The 14,034-nt window shown below is 43.9% G+C and overlaps 1 protein-coding gene across 2 annotated transcripts; it reads right to left on the reverse strand.

The window, feature by feature from the left end:
* Positions 1-488: 488 nt before the first annotated feature.
* Positions 489-9,816, reverse strand: PLAC8 (placenta associated 8). Of its 2 annotated transcripts, none has more exons than XM_083398847.1 (4): positions 9,570-9,816; positions 5,161-5,289; positions 2,806-2,930; positions 489-1,131 (listed from the first exon to the last, which is right to left on the reverse strand). In XM_083398847.1, the coding sequence occupies exons 2-4, from the start codon at positions 5,270-5,272 to the stop codon at positions 1,027-1,029; spliced, it is 342 nt and encodes a 113-aa protein (XP_083254973.1). In that variant the 5' UTR covers positions 5,273-5,289; positions 9,570-9,816; the 3' UTR covers positions 489-1,026. The 2 variants fall into 2 exon arrangements, with proteins under 2 accessions (XP_083254973.1, XP_083254972.1); XM_083398846.1 differs by lacking the exon at positions 9,570-9,816 and adding an exon at positions 5,926-6,068.
* Positions 9,817-14,034: the final 4,218 nt, after the last annotated feature.

Raw genomic sequence — 14,034 nt, forward strand, 5'->3', positions numbered from 1 at the left:
CCACAACCCCGGAGTCGGTCATGACTACCCAATGGTCAGGGGTCCCTTTACCTTTATCCCAGAGCATAATTTTGAGTTTTCATACAATTTGGGTATTCAGGTATGACCAGGGTATTCAGCTTCATATGAGAACCCTATACTACCCCTTCTCAGGTGTCCACTTCGTTTACTATAAAGAAAAGGAGAATTAATTCTGTCTCTTCTCCACATCTCAAATTTATAATGGTAGTTTTATGTTCTTGGATTGTAATCAGAGACAGGAAGTGCAGATGAGAATCTCACAGACAAACAGCATTCAAAGCTAGTTTATTCTGATCTTGTGTTTATATTCTTCCAAAAGGCCATTTTAAGGTTCACCATGTAGTTACTGGATGATATGAAATTGTGGTGTCCCACTTGTTCAGAAAACCTCCACATACACAAATGGGCTTCAGCTTCTTTGTCCCAGTCCCCTCCACGCACCCCAAAAAGAGAGAGTTGGAAAAGGATTTATAGCAGATTTCCTGTTTATTCAGATGGTCACATTCGAGAGAGATGGAACAAGTCAAATAATATCCCAGTCTTCATGGAGGTATTGCAGACTTTCAAGATCCACAGAACTCTTCATAGGGCTAAATTAGTATTTAGAGCATGAAGAGTTAGAAAAGGCGGCTGTGTGTGAACTTCATGTTTTACTCTGCAAGATGTGTGTTAGGGTGAAGATCAAGAAAAACATCTTTTACACATGCGCTGTTGGTACTTAATTGACATAACTGAATCAAGAAATCAGAAGGTGAGACAAGTACAAAAGGGAACACCTAGTACTATGATTTGGAATACAAATCTTTATACACTAATTCAAATACATGCAGGTGTGGAATAATTGGAAGGGCAAGAAACTCGATTAACAGCTAAAAACCACTTAGATTTGTATAAGCCCACAGGTTACCTGTGTGATTTTAGAAGCTTTTTGAAAAATTCACATTGCTGCTTAACATGAGCAACAACTAAATTGAACTATAAATGCCATCAAAACTCTCAACTTCCCTAAAAGATTCCTTGTTCACGCCTTCTATTGATGTCTCTCTTGAGTTGGCAAAGGGCACATTGAGGGTAACACCAGAGAGTGCAGTAGTCATCGCAGATGGATCCCTGTTAAAAAGAAATGAGGCAAATAGTAGATAATATTTGGAAAAAGAAATATTAAATATGGATGAAGAGTCAACAGGCAGCTTGGGACAAACTTCACGTGGGGCATATATTTAAATGCCTGTAACTGAACCCCAAAGCCTTTTTTAGCAAGTAGCAAGAAAGGGCAGTAAAAGCAGATGGAATCTACTGGGTGATCTTTGCAGTAGATTGCCCAGGGAATCTGGCTCCCAACCATTTAACACAAAGACTCCTTAAAGGGACCCCTGACCATTAGGTACAGTTGTGGCCGACTCTGGGGTTGCGGCGCTCATCTCGCTTTATTGGCCGAGGGAGCCGGTGTACAGCTTCCGGGTCATGTGGCCAGCATGCCTAAGCCAGTGAACCAGAGCAGCACACGGAAACACCGTTTACCTTCCCACCGGAGCGGTACCTATTTATCTACTTGCACTTTGATGTGCTTTCGAACTGCTAGATTGGCAGAAGCAGGGACCGAGCAACGGGAGCTCACCCCGTCGCGGGGATTCGAACCGCCGACCTTCTGATCAGCAAGTCCTAGGCTCTGTGGTTTAACCCACACCCGTGTCCCAAAGACTCCTTACCCCCCTCTAAATTAGCTGAAATTAAGAAAACTTGAAGGGAAAACGAGGTGTGACTGCATGTGGAAAGGACACTGGTCACATCCACACTCTTAAACAGTAATTACTTCCCCAAAGAATCTAGAAAGTATAGTTCAAGGGTGCTGGGAACTGTAGCTCTATGACAAGATTTCCTTACAACTCTCAGCACCCCTAAGAATCTACAGCCCTATTTTGAGACAGAAAAATATAGACATTTTTTAAAAAGAATGACAGGAAACTACAGTCCTTGGGATTCTTTGGGGAAAGCTAAAGTGGTGCAGTTAAGCCTGTGGCTTGTGTGCATTTAATAATAATAATAATAATAATAATAATAATAATAACAACAATGATTTTTTATTTATACCCTGCCCTCCCCAGCCAAAACCAGGCTCAGGGCAGGGTATAAATGAGCTTCACATGTGTGGCAATTAAAAACAAAAAATATTAAAAGTGGGCAGCGTTCCGGGAAAAACGACTGGCAATCCCACTCACCATTGAACCCAATGTGTTTGACTACACATGGTATTGGCTTTAGGAGCAATTCCTGGGACGTAACACCCGGTTAAGTTGTGGGATTACTGTAAAGAGCATTTAAATGTGCGGCATGGGTGTGACCTGTGCGCTCAAGTCTGGTACTAAAAATAAATGTGTAGGTGTGCTCAGAGGCACCTTATTCCTTAATTGTATAATAATAATAATAATTTATTTAGACCCTGCTCCTGTGGCTGGGTTGCCCCCACCACTCTGGGCAGCTTCCATCAGGTATAAAAATAATTTTGAAAATCAAACATCAATAGTAACAATCTGATCCAATATAAAAAGTCACAATGACTTTAAAACATTCAACAATCCATTAGAATCCAATAGTAAACAGTAAAATTAAACATCAGCAAATAATTAACAGTTCACACTTATCAATTACTATAAAGAATTAGTAATGAGAGTACACGCACATACACGAACTGCTATTTTGCACCTGAGATTCTAGTAAAAATAAAACAACTCGCTGTAGATCCTTAAAACCTGGATCTGCCCTCGCCAGGCTAGCTACACTTACCGGGATACCATACTTGGTTCGGTAGACGGACCTCATTGCCACGCTTGTGCCGCAGAGGCAACATTCATTCATATCTGCGGCAACTTGGCATCCCAAACATAAATAGCAAAATGTTCCACAGAGACCTAGACAGAAGAGAGCGTGAAGAGAGCATCACTTAGCAGAGCGTGCTGCCGGTACACGAAAACGACAAGCTGCGGGGCCGTGAACAGGCCCAAGCCACAAAAACTTTGCCAACCCCTGCCCTAGAGAATGAGATAGCCCAACCAGAAGCATTTTTACTGGGCATTGTTGGGAGTGATATAAATAGAAAGGAATAGAAGCTTTTTTATATGCAGTAACAGCAGCAAGAATATTATTGGCCCAAAAATGGAAGCAAGAAGAATTACTGACGGTTGAAGAATGGAGGATGAAGTTAATGGACTATGCAGAATTAGATAAACTAACAGGAAGGATTCGAAATCCTAAATTCACGGAAGACTGGAGTAAATTTACGGACTATTTGAAAAGTATTTGTGAAGATCAGACGATGTTTGTAGGTTTGCAAGAAGTTTTGTGAGGAGTATTATTGGAAGTATTGCAAAAATGGAGAAGGGGGAGGATGATTTGTTAAGAGATGTAAAGTCAATATAAAGCTAAGAAATGCTTAAGTGGTTAAAACGGTGGGTCATCAGAGGTGCTGATGGAAGTCTAAAAAGATTGTATAAGTGTTAAGTTTTGTGGTACATTTTATAATTTATATGTTAAAATCAATAAAAATTATTAAAAAAAAAACAAGAGAATGAGCTAGCCCAGTTTTTTTACTTGATACAAGCCTGCTTCCTCTGTTTGGAATAATGAGCAATAGTTGGTTGACATGTCTTGCTTGACGCCTGCCAAGGCAGACTGCATGTACCAGCTGCATCCCTGGCATGCAACCAGTCTGCAGAATTTCATTCATGCAAAGAGCAAGGGGATTTCCAACTCAGTGGAACTCAGTTCCGGCACCTCAGGCGGGGGCCGTTGCCATTAGAAGAGAACAAGGCACCAAGCAAAAACATTCTTCTTCAATATTTAATATTCTACAGTTTTTACATGAGTTTGTGGTGGTTACTGCTTTGTTACTTCTGTTTTAACCAGTGCTTTTTTTTTTTCTTTAAAAAAAAATGTTTAGGGGTACTCTCATTTTGACTCAAGAAAACCTCCATTTTATAGTTCAAATTGGGGAAAAAGAAATACAGTAAATGGACAAAAGTGCAAAGATTCACAAAATGTTTAGGGCAGGCATGTGCAAAGTCCCTTTTGGGGGCCTAACCCAGACGATTTAATCCGGCCCCCGTGGTAGTACATGTAAAACCCTAAAAAAAAAAAAAAGCTCAGCAAATTCAATCCTACTTCAACTTTGGTCAGCCCTCACGCATGTTCACTTCATCAAATCTGGCCCTCTTTGAAAAAAGTGGGGGGGTATGCGTACCCCTGTGTCCCCCCCAGAAAAAAGCACTGGTTTTAACTATCATTTGTGCTTTTATCTTGTATTTTTATCTTGTGAGCAGCCCTGAGATCTTTCAATGAAGGGTGGTATATAAATCTAATTAATAAATGAATATAGATATAGATGATAGATAGATAGATAGATAGATAGATGATAGATAGATAGATAGATAGATAGATAGATAGATAGATAGATAGATAGAGATAGATAGATGATAGATAGATAGATAGATGATAGATGATAGATAGATAGATAGATAGATAGATAGATAGAGATAGATAGATGATAGATAGATAGAGATAGATGATAGATGATAGATAGATAGATAGATAGATAGATAGATAGATAGAGATAGATTGATAGATGATAGATAGATGATAGATAGATAGATAGATAGATAGATAGATAGATGATAGATATAGATAGATAGATAGATAGATAGATAGATAGATAGAGATGATAGATAGATGATAGATAGATGATAGATAGATAGATAGATGATAGATGATAGATAGATGATAGATAGATAGATAGATAGATAGATAGATAGATAGATGATAGATAGATAGATAGATAGATAGATGATAGAGATAGATGATAGATAGATGATAGATAGATAGATGATAGATAGATAGATGATAGATAGATAGATGATAGATAGATAGATAGATAGATAGATAGATAGATATTAAAAGGACCCGATGGAGAACTCAGCCAGTGGAGAGAGAATTGTGCTTCCATAATTGCCATGATGAGCAAGCTCATACTTGTTTAAGGTTTGCATCCAGCGTGCATACTGAGGCTGCCTTTCCCAACTCAACCCACTGAGTAAACCACCTTAATCTCCATGACAAAGGACAGCTATCTGCACCATAGCTACTCACATACTCCGCAGTCACTAAAACAGTCACACAAGCCTGTCTGCCAGTAGCTCTGTTGCGATGGCTGGATAACCACAACTTGTGGCTGCTGCATGATCACTGGCTGAGGGTTCATTTTCCAGGCTGCTGATTCTAAGGAAAAGAGAGAGAGAGTGACGTTAAAATAAACAGATCTCCATTCTGAAAATACAATAATACAAATGCAAGGAACATGTCTATGCTGTAAACTGCCCTGAGCTCTTCGGATGAAGGATGCTATACAAATTTAATAAATAAAATTGTCACTGAAATTCTACTCAATATTGATCCAGAGTAGATTCCAATGTACTGTACAGTTAGCAGAGTAAAAACTTAAACACATTGCAGGATTCCCAAAAAATAGACCAGAAGCAATTAATATTTCATCCAGCAGAGCTTGATTGAAGGCTGTTATGGAAATTACCCGGGGGGGGCACATCTTTAAAGTTAAATATTACAAATATTATGCCTGAATGTATCCTTTCAACTTGACAGCTCAGGGAAGTTACCTAGCTTTAAAAATAATATAAAATCATCTCCTTTCCCAGTTTCCTCCATTCCAAATCTATTTTCCCCTTGAAAAGGGCCTCCAGGAAGTTCCCAGAGGTGACAATTGCTGGGCTCATTGTTAGCCAAAGGAAGCCAGATCTCATCACCTGACTCGCCTCAGGCTCCAGACATGCAAAGGAACTTCTATTGTACTTTTGGGTGGTGGGTACTTAAGACATATTTGTCTATGCTAATCTTAACCTGAGTTTTGCCCTGCCATGTCTGCTTATGCTAATCTTGTACCAAGGACTTGTCTGGACACGTTTGCCAAGGTTAACCCCTCCCCTTTTGTGACATGTCAGTGATGTAGCAATGATGTAGCAATGATGCTGTACGAACTGTATTCTGGGATATGGTGGGAAGTTTTAAAAGTCTTTGCCACCCCATCCTCAGGGTTCAAAATTTGCTCTTTGAACCTATTGCGCAATAAACTCTTGGTCTACAGCTATTTGCTCCAGTTGGCTGGACTCCTTCCTTTATTCCGCAGGGACCAGCGAGCTTTGCCCGACGAGCCGGGTGACTGAGCAGCCTCACACCTAGATTTTTCTGTAACACTATACAAATTTAATAATAATAATAATTTATTATTTGTACCCCGCCCATCTGGCTGGGTTTCCCCAGCCACTCTGGGCGGCTTTCAACAAAGATGAAAAATACACTAAAATGTCACATATTAAAAACTTCCCTGAACAAATAAAATTGTCACTGAAATTCTACTCAATATTGATCCAGAGTAGATTCTAATGTACTGTACAGTTAGCAGAGTAAAAACTTAAACACATTGCAGGATTCCCAAAAAATAGACCAGAAGCAATTAATATTTCATCCAGCAGAGCTTGATTGAAGGCAAATAAGCATAATGGTCACAAATATAATATAATACATTCAGGATTGGCACTGTCCATAAGAAATCCAGTTGCAGCAGACTTAACTTAAACTTACAATAACTTAAGTCTAAACCCTTAACACTATCTAGGTATAGAGCACCACACCAGAAGTAAAAGAGCTGGAAAGATAAAGTGAAATCCACGCTTCTTTTGGCCTCTTATGATAGTCAGCATGACCTTGATGGAAGAGATAACAGAATAAGTTTAAACCAGCTGTACTCAGCTTATCTGAAGGTACTCAGTGCTTTTTTCTGGGGGATGCAGGGGGATGCATGCCCCTAAACATTTTGTGAATATCTGTACTTTTGTCCATTTACTCCCCCAATTTGAACTCTAAAATGGTGATTTTCTTGAGTCAAAATGAGAGTACCCCTAAACATTTTTTTTTAGAAAAAAAGCACTGGGCATAACCCAAACATCAGGAACTTTCTGTTTGCTTCTTTCACACAGAGAAGCTTCCAGAAGCTTCCAGAACCCTCTTGAATTAATTAGAATAGGAAAGAGCTCTACACATCAGATCAATGCTTTCTGCATTAAGAAATGCAAAGTGAAAATGCCTGCCCCCTTCTGCACAGCCACACTACTTCTTGTAGACCAGATGTTTCCTCCCTATCTGACCCACATGTCCCCCTTCTTTTCCCCATGGCAGTTAGGCTTAAAACCGTTAGACAGTACCAGGAACAGTGCGGAAAGAGATTTGTTAAAAAAAGGTACAGCAGACCACTGGCAAAGAAGCCTAGAAAAAACAGCAGTCTTATGGCACCTTGAAGACGAATGTGTTGATTTTGTTAGTCTTTAAGGTGTCACAAAACTCTTGCATCAGACAAACACATTTGCCTTCTCTGGAACTAGAACTAAACACTAACCGGGGACAAGTCTGAGGTGTGTTGAATGATATACCACATTAAAAGCAACTAGAGCAACAGGCTAGGCTTCACCCTCCCACCGCCTTCCCGAAAACTGCCCCCCCGGCTTTGGAAAGAAGACAGAAGGGCTCCAGAATCCTGTCAGAGGTCGGACACCTCCTTCCGAAAGCCTGGGAAGCTTAGGGAGGGAGGTGTGATGCTCACATGCGCAACATCACCCGACCCCCTCCTCAAATTGCCCTTACAAGCTGGCGCCTCTGGCCCTAACTGTTCCCCTATGAAAAAATGCAGTGCACGCCCCTGGAACACACACATTCTCCCTGATGCAGTGAGCACCTGCACACTCAACCATCTCGGTCTCCTAAGTCCCCTGACTATAAAAGTATTGGGGGGGGTGGAGGGAACAACTCTGTTGCATCCATGCAGTTCTGAACGCTTTGGAGTCTTCAAACTTGGATTGCTGCTTCAAGCCCAGCTCCCCTCACCCTGCCGGAGCAAAGCAGCTGCTAGGACTTCTGCTGCTCAGCTTGTTGCTGTTCTCTGGCTTAATAATAATAATAATAATAATAATAATAATAATAATAATTTATTATTTATACCCCGCCTATCTGGCTGAGTTTCCCCAGCCACTCTGGGCAGCTCCCAGTCAAGTGTTAAAAACAATACAACATTAAATATTAAAAATTTCCCTAAACAGGGCTGCCTTCAGATGTCTTTTAAAGAGAAGATAGCTGCTTATTTCCTTCACATTTGAAGGAACACAGTAATGCATCAAACATTAAAAGCTTCCCTAAACAGGGCTGCCTTCAGATGTCTTCTGAAAGTCTCGTAGTTGTTTTGCTCTTTGACATCTGGTGGGAGAGCGTTCCACAGGGCAGGTGCCACTACCGAGAAGACCTTCTGTCTGGTTCCCTGTAACCTCACTTCTCGCAATAAGGGAACCGCTAGAAGGCCCTCAGCGCTGGATCTCAGTGACGGAGCAGAATGATGGGGGTGGAGACGCTCCTTCAGATATACTGGACCGAGGCCGTTTAGGGCTTTCAAGGTCAGCACCAACACTTTGAATTGTGCTCAGAAACGTACTGGGAGCCAATGCAGGTCTCTCAGGACCAGTGTTATGTGGTCCCAGCGGTCACTCCCAGTCACCAGTCTAGCTGCCGCATTCTGGATTAATTGCAGTTTCCGGGTCACCTTCAAAGGTAGCCCCACGTAGAGCGCATTGCAGTAGTCCAAGCGGGAGATAACTAGAGCATGCACCACTCTGGCAAGACAGTCGGCAGGCAGGTAGGGTCTCAGCCTGCGTACCAAGTGGAGTTGGTAGATAGCTGCCTGGAGACAGAATTAACCTGTGCCCCCATGGACAGCTGTGAGTCCAAAATGACTCCCAGGCTGTGCACCTGGTCCTTCAGGGGCACAGTTACCCCATTCAGAACCAGGGAGTCCACACGCGCCTGCCCCCTGTCCCCCAAAAACAGTACTTCTGTCTTGTCAGGATTCAACCTCAATCTGTTAGCCACCATCCATCCTCCAACTGCCTCCAGACACTCACACAGGACCTTCACCGCCTTCACTGGTTCTGATTTAAAAGAGAGGTAGAGCTAGGTGTCATCTGCATACTGATGAACACCCAGCCCAAACCCCCGGATGATCTCTTATTTCCTCTCAGATAAGAGCATCTATCTGAACTGAAGCCAAGATGGCCGGAACGCTCCCCAGTTATTCTCTGTTTTCCTCAGTTATTGTAGAACCACCAAAGCCCTTCTAAATTTTGCATACGTGCTCCTTTTCAACTGGGATGCATGAAGAAAACCGGGCAAATGAAATCCAGATATTCCTGGCTTGCATCTGTCTCTTTGGGTAGTCAGTTCTGCTGCAGAATGGCATGGGCATGTTTAGACAACCTTAAGTTGAGATGCACTCTTGATAAACCTAAATTACCAGCACTGATAACAGGCTACATTTCCCCCTTCTTTTTCCTGGAAGGTTATGTTAATTGTTAGCTTATTGCAACATCCATTTCCAGGAGTTCCCTATATCAGATCTTTCCTCTTTTCAAGCAAAACCAGACAGTAACGCCACACATTCCACTTACCAAGTGTTTCGAAAGCGGCAGGTCCCTTCGGAGGCTGGTGTCACTATAGAGATACTACTTCAGTGCAGCAGGCAACCTTTGTCGTTTTAAGGAAGTTGATGGCAAAAAGAAAAAAGAGAAGCTGCTTTTGTTTGTTCCGCTGGGCATAATAAACTGGTATCAACTTGCAGACTGGCCACCAGGTAGTGCATTTTTTGTGTTAATAGCAAAGGTGGATATTAGTCAGTAGATGCAGAAAAAGATCATTAGCAGCCCCAATTTCCTGGGGACCTGCTGACCCTCCCAGTGTCCCTATTTTCCAGGGACATTCCCGGATTTACAGAAGCCATCCCAGTTTCTGATTTGATCCTGGAATATCCCATTTCTCCTTAGAACGTCCCTACTTTCATCGGAGAAATGTTGGAGAGTATGGAGATAAACTCACTTAAGGTCATAAGGACCTTAAGGTCATAATGTCAAAAGGGTGGCGCTGTGGGTTAAACCACAGAGCCTAGGACTTGCCCATCAGAAGGTCGGCGGTTTGAATCCCCAAGACGGGGTGAGCTCCCATTGCTTGGTCCCTGCTCCTGCCAACCTAGCACTTCGAAAGCACGTCAAAGTACAAGTAGATAAATAGGTACCACTCCGGCGGAAAGGTAAACGGTGTTTCCGTGCGCTGCTCTGGTTCACCAGAAGCGGCATAGTCATGCTGGCCACATGACCTGGAAGCTGTACGCCAGCTCCCTTGGCCAATAAAGCGAGATGAGCGCCGCAACCCCAGAGTCGGCCACGACTGGACCTAATGGTCAGGGCTCCCTTTAAGGTCATAACACTGAGTCACTTATGCTATCTTTGGGTGTGTCATATATTTCAAGGCCTGCCTCTAGACATCCTTTTTACTGTGCACCCATAATTATTTGCACTCATGGTGCTATTGGGGCTGATTGGCATCCATCTGTCTTGGGACACAATGGAAGAGTACACTTTTGCAGGTGAAGTCAAACTGCTGGGGAATTACAGCGCCTGCTGTGGCTGTAGAGACCAATACAGGAAAGACATGTTTTGTGCAGGTGGGGCAGATGAAGGCATCCAGTTGTGCTGATCAAGGTGTGCCTTGATGTTTCTTCTCCCTGTGCTCCTCCCAGCGGTCATTCCTCCTCTGGTCACTGCTGTGGATACACAACCTGACTGTCTGTCTGCAGGCACTGCAGTCGTCTGCAAGGAATTCCCACATGGAAGGGTTGACGTTGCTAGACTTCATGCCATGTTAGCAGACGTCTTTATAACACAGAGTTGGTGTGCCAACAGGCCTGGTGCCTGAAGCCAGCTCCCCATAGAACAGGTCCTTGGGGATCCTGCCATCTTCCACTCTGTGGGCGTCACCAAGCCAGAGCAGATGTATATCTGAAAGAACGTCTCCACCCACATGGTTCTACCCGGACATTGAGGTCCAGCACTGAGGGCCTTCTGGCGGTTCCCTCACTGCGAGAAGCCAAGTTACAGGGAACCAGGCAGCGGGCCTTCTCGGTAGTGGCACCCGCCCTGTGGAACACCCTCCCACCAGATGTCAAAGAGCAAAACAACTACCAGACTTTCAGAAGACATCTGAAGGCAGCCCTGTTTAGGGAAGCTTTTAATGTTTGATGCATTACTGTGTTTTGATATTTTGTTGGGGGCTGCCCAGAGTGGCTGGGGAGGCCCAGCCAGATGGGCGGGGTATAAATAATAAATTATTATTATTATTATTATTATTATTATTATTATTATTATTATGTCGCTGAGACTGGAGTGTGAACATGCTGGGAATGTGAGCTTGGGAGAGCACTTGTTTAAGACTCTGTCCTGCCATGCTATGCCCAAAATCTTCCTAACGCTGTGCACAATGAAGGCTTTGAGGCATCGCTCCTGGTGGTTGCAAGCTGCCCACATCTCACTACCATCAAGCACATACCCGCCAACATTTCTCCGATGAGTATAGGGACGTCCCATTCCATAATGATAATTTTACTATTTATACCCCACACATCTTACTGGGTTGCCCCAGCCACTCTGGGCAGCTTCCAACATACAGTGGAAACGCAGTTTTCGAGCGTCTTGGAAGCCGAACAATTCGGAACCTGAATGTCGAAAACCCAGAAGTAATCGCTTCCGTTTTCAAACACGCCTGAGAAGTCGAACGGTTTCTGAGGCATGTTTCTCCATTTTTTCAATGGATTTTGCCAACCGTCCATGGATCCTCAGTTTTCGAACGTTTTGGAAGTAGAACGGTCTTCTGGAACAGATTACGTTCGAAAACCGATGTTCCACTGTATATAAAAACATAACAAAACATTAAACATTAAAAAACCTTCCCTATACAGGGCTGCCTTCAGATGGCTCAGGGGTCAGATAACTCCATACCCTCCAACATTTCTCCAGTGAAAATAGGGATGTCCTAAGGAAAAGTGGTGGGACATGGGTGGCGCTGTGGGTTAAACCACAGAGCCTAGGACTTGCCGATCAGAAGGTCTGCGGTTCGAATCCCTGCGACGGGGTGAGCTCCCGTTGCTCGGTCCCTGCTCCTGCCAACCTAGCAGTTCGAAAGCACATCAAAGTGCAAGTAGATAAATAGGTACCACTCTGGTGGGAAGGTAAACGGTGTTTCCGTGCGCTGCTCTGGTTCGCCAGAAGCTGTACGCCGGCTCCCTCGGCCAGTAAAGTGAGACGAGTGCCACAACCCCAGAGTCGGTCACGACTGGACCTAATGGTCAGGGGTTCCTTTACCTTTACTTTAAGGAAAAGTGGGACATTCGGGGATCAAATCAGGGATGGCTTCTCTAAATCAAGGACGTCCCTAGAAAATAGGGACCCTTGGAGGGTCTGATAAGCATCGTGCTCAACATGCAAGCCTGGTAGACCTTCATATTTGGGCAGGTACGCAATCCACTTTCAATACTGTTTTTCGGAAGAAGAAGGGGGAAAGAGGTGGAGGGGGGAAAGGTGAGTGGGGGTGGGGTCAGGTGGCGATGTTTCTATTTTACTTAGTATATGTAGGGTTTGGTGTCAGCGTTGCTTCTGCAGATTCTTTGCTGTTCACTTGTGTTCCTTTGGTGGTGAGAGAGGTTGGGGTTGGCCTAGGGTGTGGTTGTTTGTTTGTGGTTGGCTGTGTTACTGGGAAACTGGAAGGTGGGTGAGAGACCTACCAAACCTAGCAATTCACTGACAAATGTATCTATGTATCTAGTCATACCTCTGGATGCGAACAGGATCCGTTCCGGAGCCCCGTTCGCATCCTGAAGCAAACACAACCCGCGTCTGTGCGGGTCATGATTCGCCGCTTCCGCGCATGCGTGCGACGGCATTTTGAGCGTCTGCGCGAATGGCAAAACCCATAAGTAACGCGCTCCATTACTTCTGGGTCGCTGCAGAGCGCAACCCGAAAAGGTCTTAACCTGAAGCGACTTCAACCCGAGGTATGACTGTACTGGCTCAATGGGAAAACTTTAGAAATTCATATAAAATCACTCCAGTGACGGATTTACACCATTCCAACGTTGTTCTACTCAGAAGGAAAATGGCTAGCAGGAGATTGGGACATGGGCAGGGGCACCCATAATCCCTGAAGCGGAGACCACATACCCAGCGGCCCCACTGCCTGGGTGATAAAATGTAAATACTTACCATTGTTTCACCTAAAGATTGGAAGGTGGAGGTCATGTGAGACAAGCCTGGTGCTCGGGTTTCTGCCAGATGACCCCTCCCAATTTATGACATAGTTATGACAAATGTATGATGTCATGGGTAATTACGAAAATTTATAAAAATGGGGAGCCATCCTTTGTTCGGGGCTTCTCTCTGCTTCTTCTATGTGGCAGTTTGAAGTCTTTTTGCAACAAGAAAGATCAGGCCAACTGGCCGCTGTTTTGCTTCGATCTCCTGGCTGAAGTCTCTTGTTTGTGACCCCCGACCTCAACCTATGGGAGCCGAGGTTACGCATTTGTGGGGTGCGCCAATTACTCCCTTAAACACCTTCACACCTGCCCTGTGAAACACCCTCCCATCAGACATCAAGGAGATAAGTAACTATATAACCTTGGGAAGACACCTGAAGGCAGCCCTGTATAGGGAAGTTTTTAATGTTTAATGTTTTATTATGTTTTTGTATATGCTGGAAGCCACCCAGAGTGGCAGGGCAACCCAGATAGATGGGCGGGATACAAATAATAAAATTATCATTGCAGTGGACACTCGGGTTGCAGTTCGCAACCCGCAGCATTCGCAACCTGCGTCTGCGCACACGTGGGTTGCGATTCGGCACTTCTGCGCATGCATGACCGCCGAAACCCAGAAGTAACCCGTTCCGGTACTTCCGGGTTTCGGCGGTCTATAACCCAAAAAAACGCAACCTGAAGTGTCTGTAACCCAAGGTATGACTGTATTATTTGCTGCTCTGTAGCTGCTCCGTAGTACAGTGGTACCTCGGGTTAAGAACTTAACTTGTTCTGGA

The sequence above is a fragment of the Podarcis tiliguerta genome, assembly GCF_965153285.1.
Source record: "Podarcis tiliguerta genome assembly, chromosome: 9".
Lineage (NCBI taxonomy): Eukaryota > Metazoa > Chordata > Lepidosauria > Squamata > Lacertidae > Podarcis > Podarcis tiliguerta.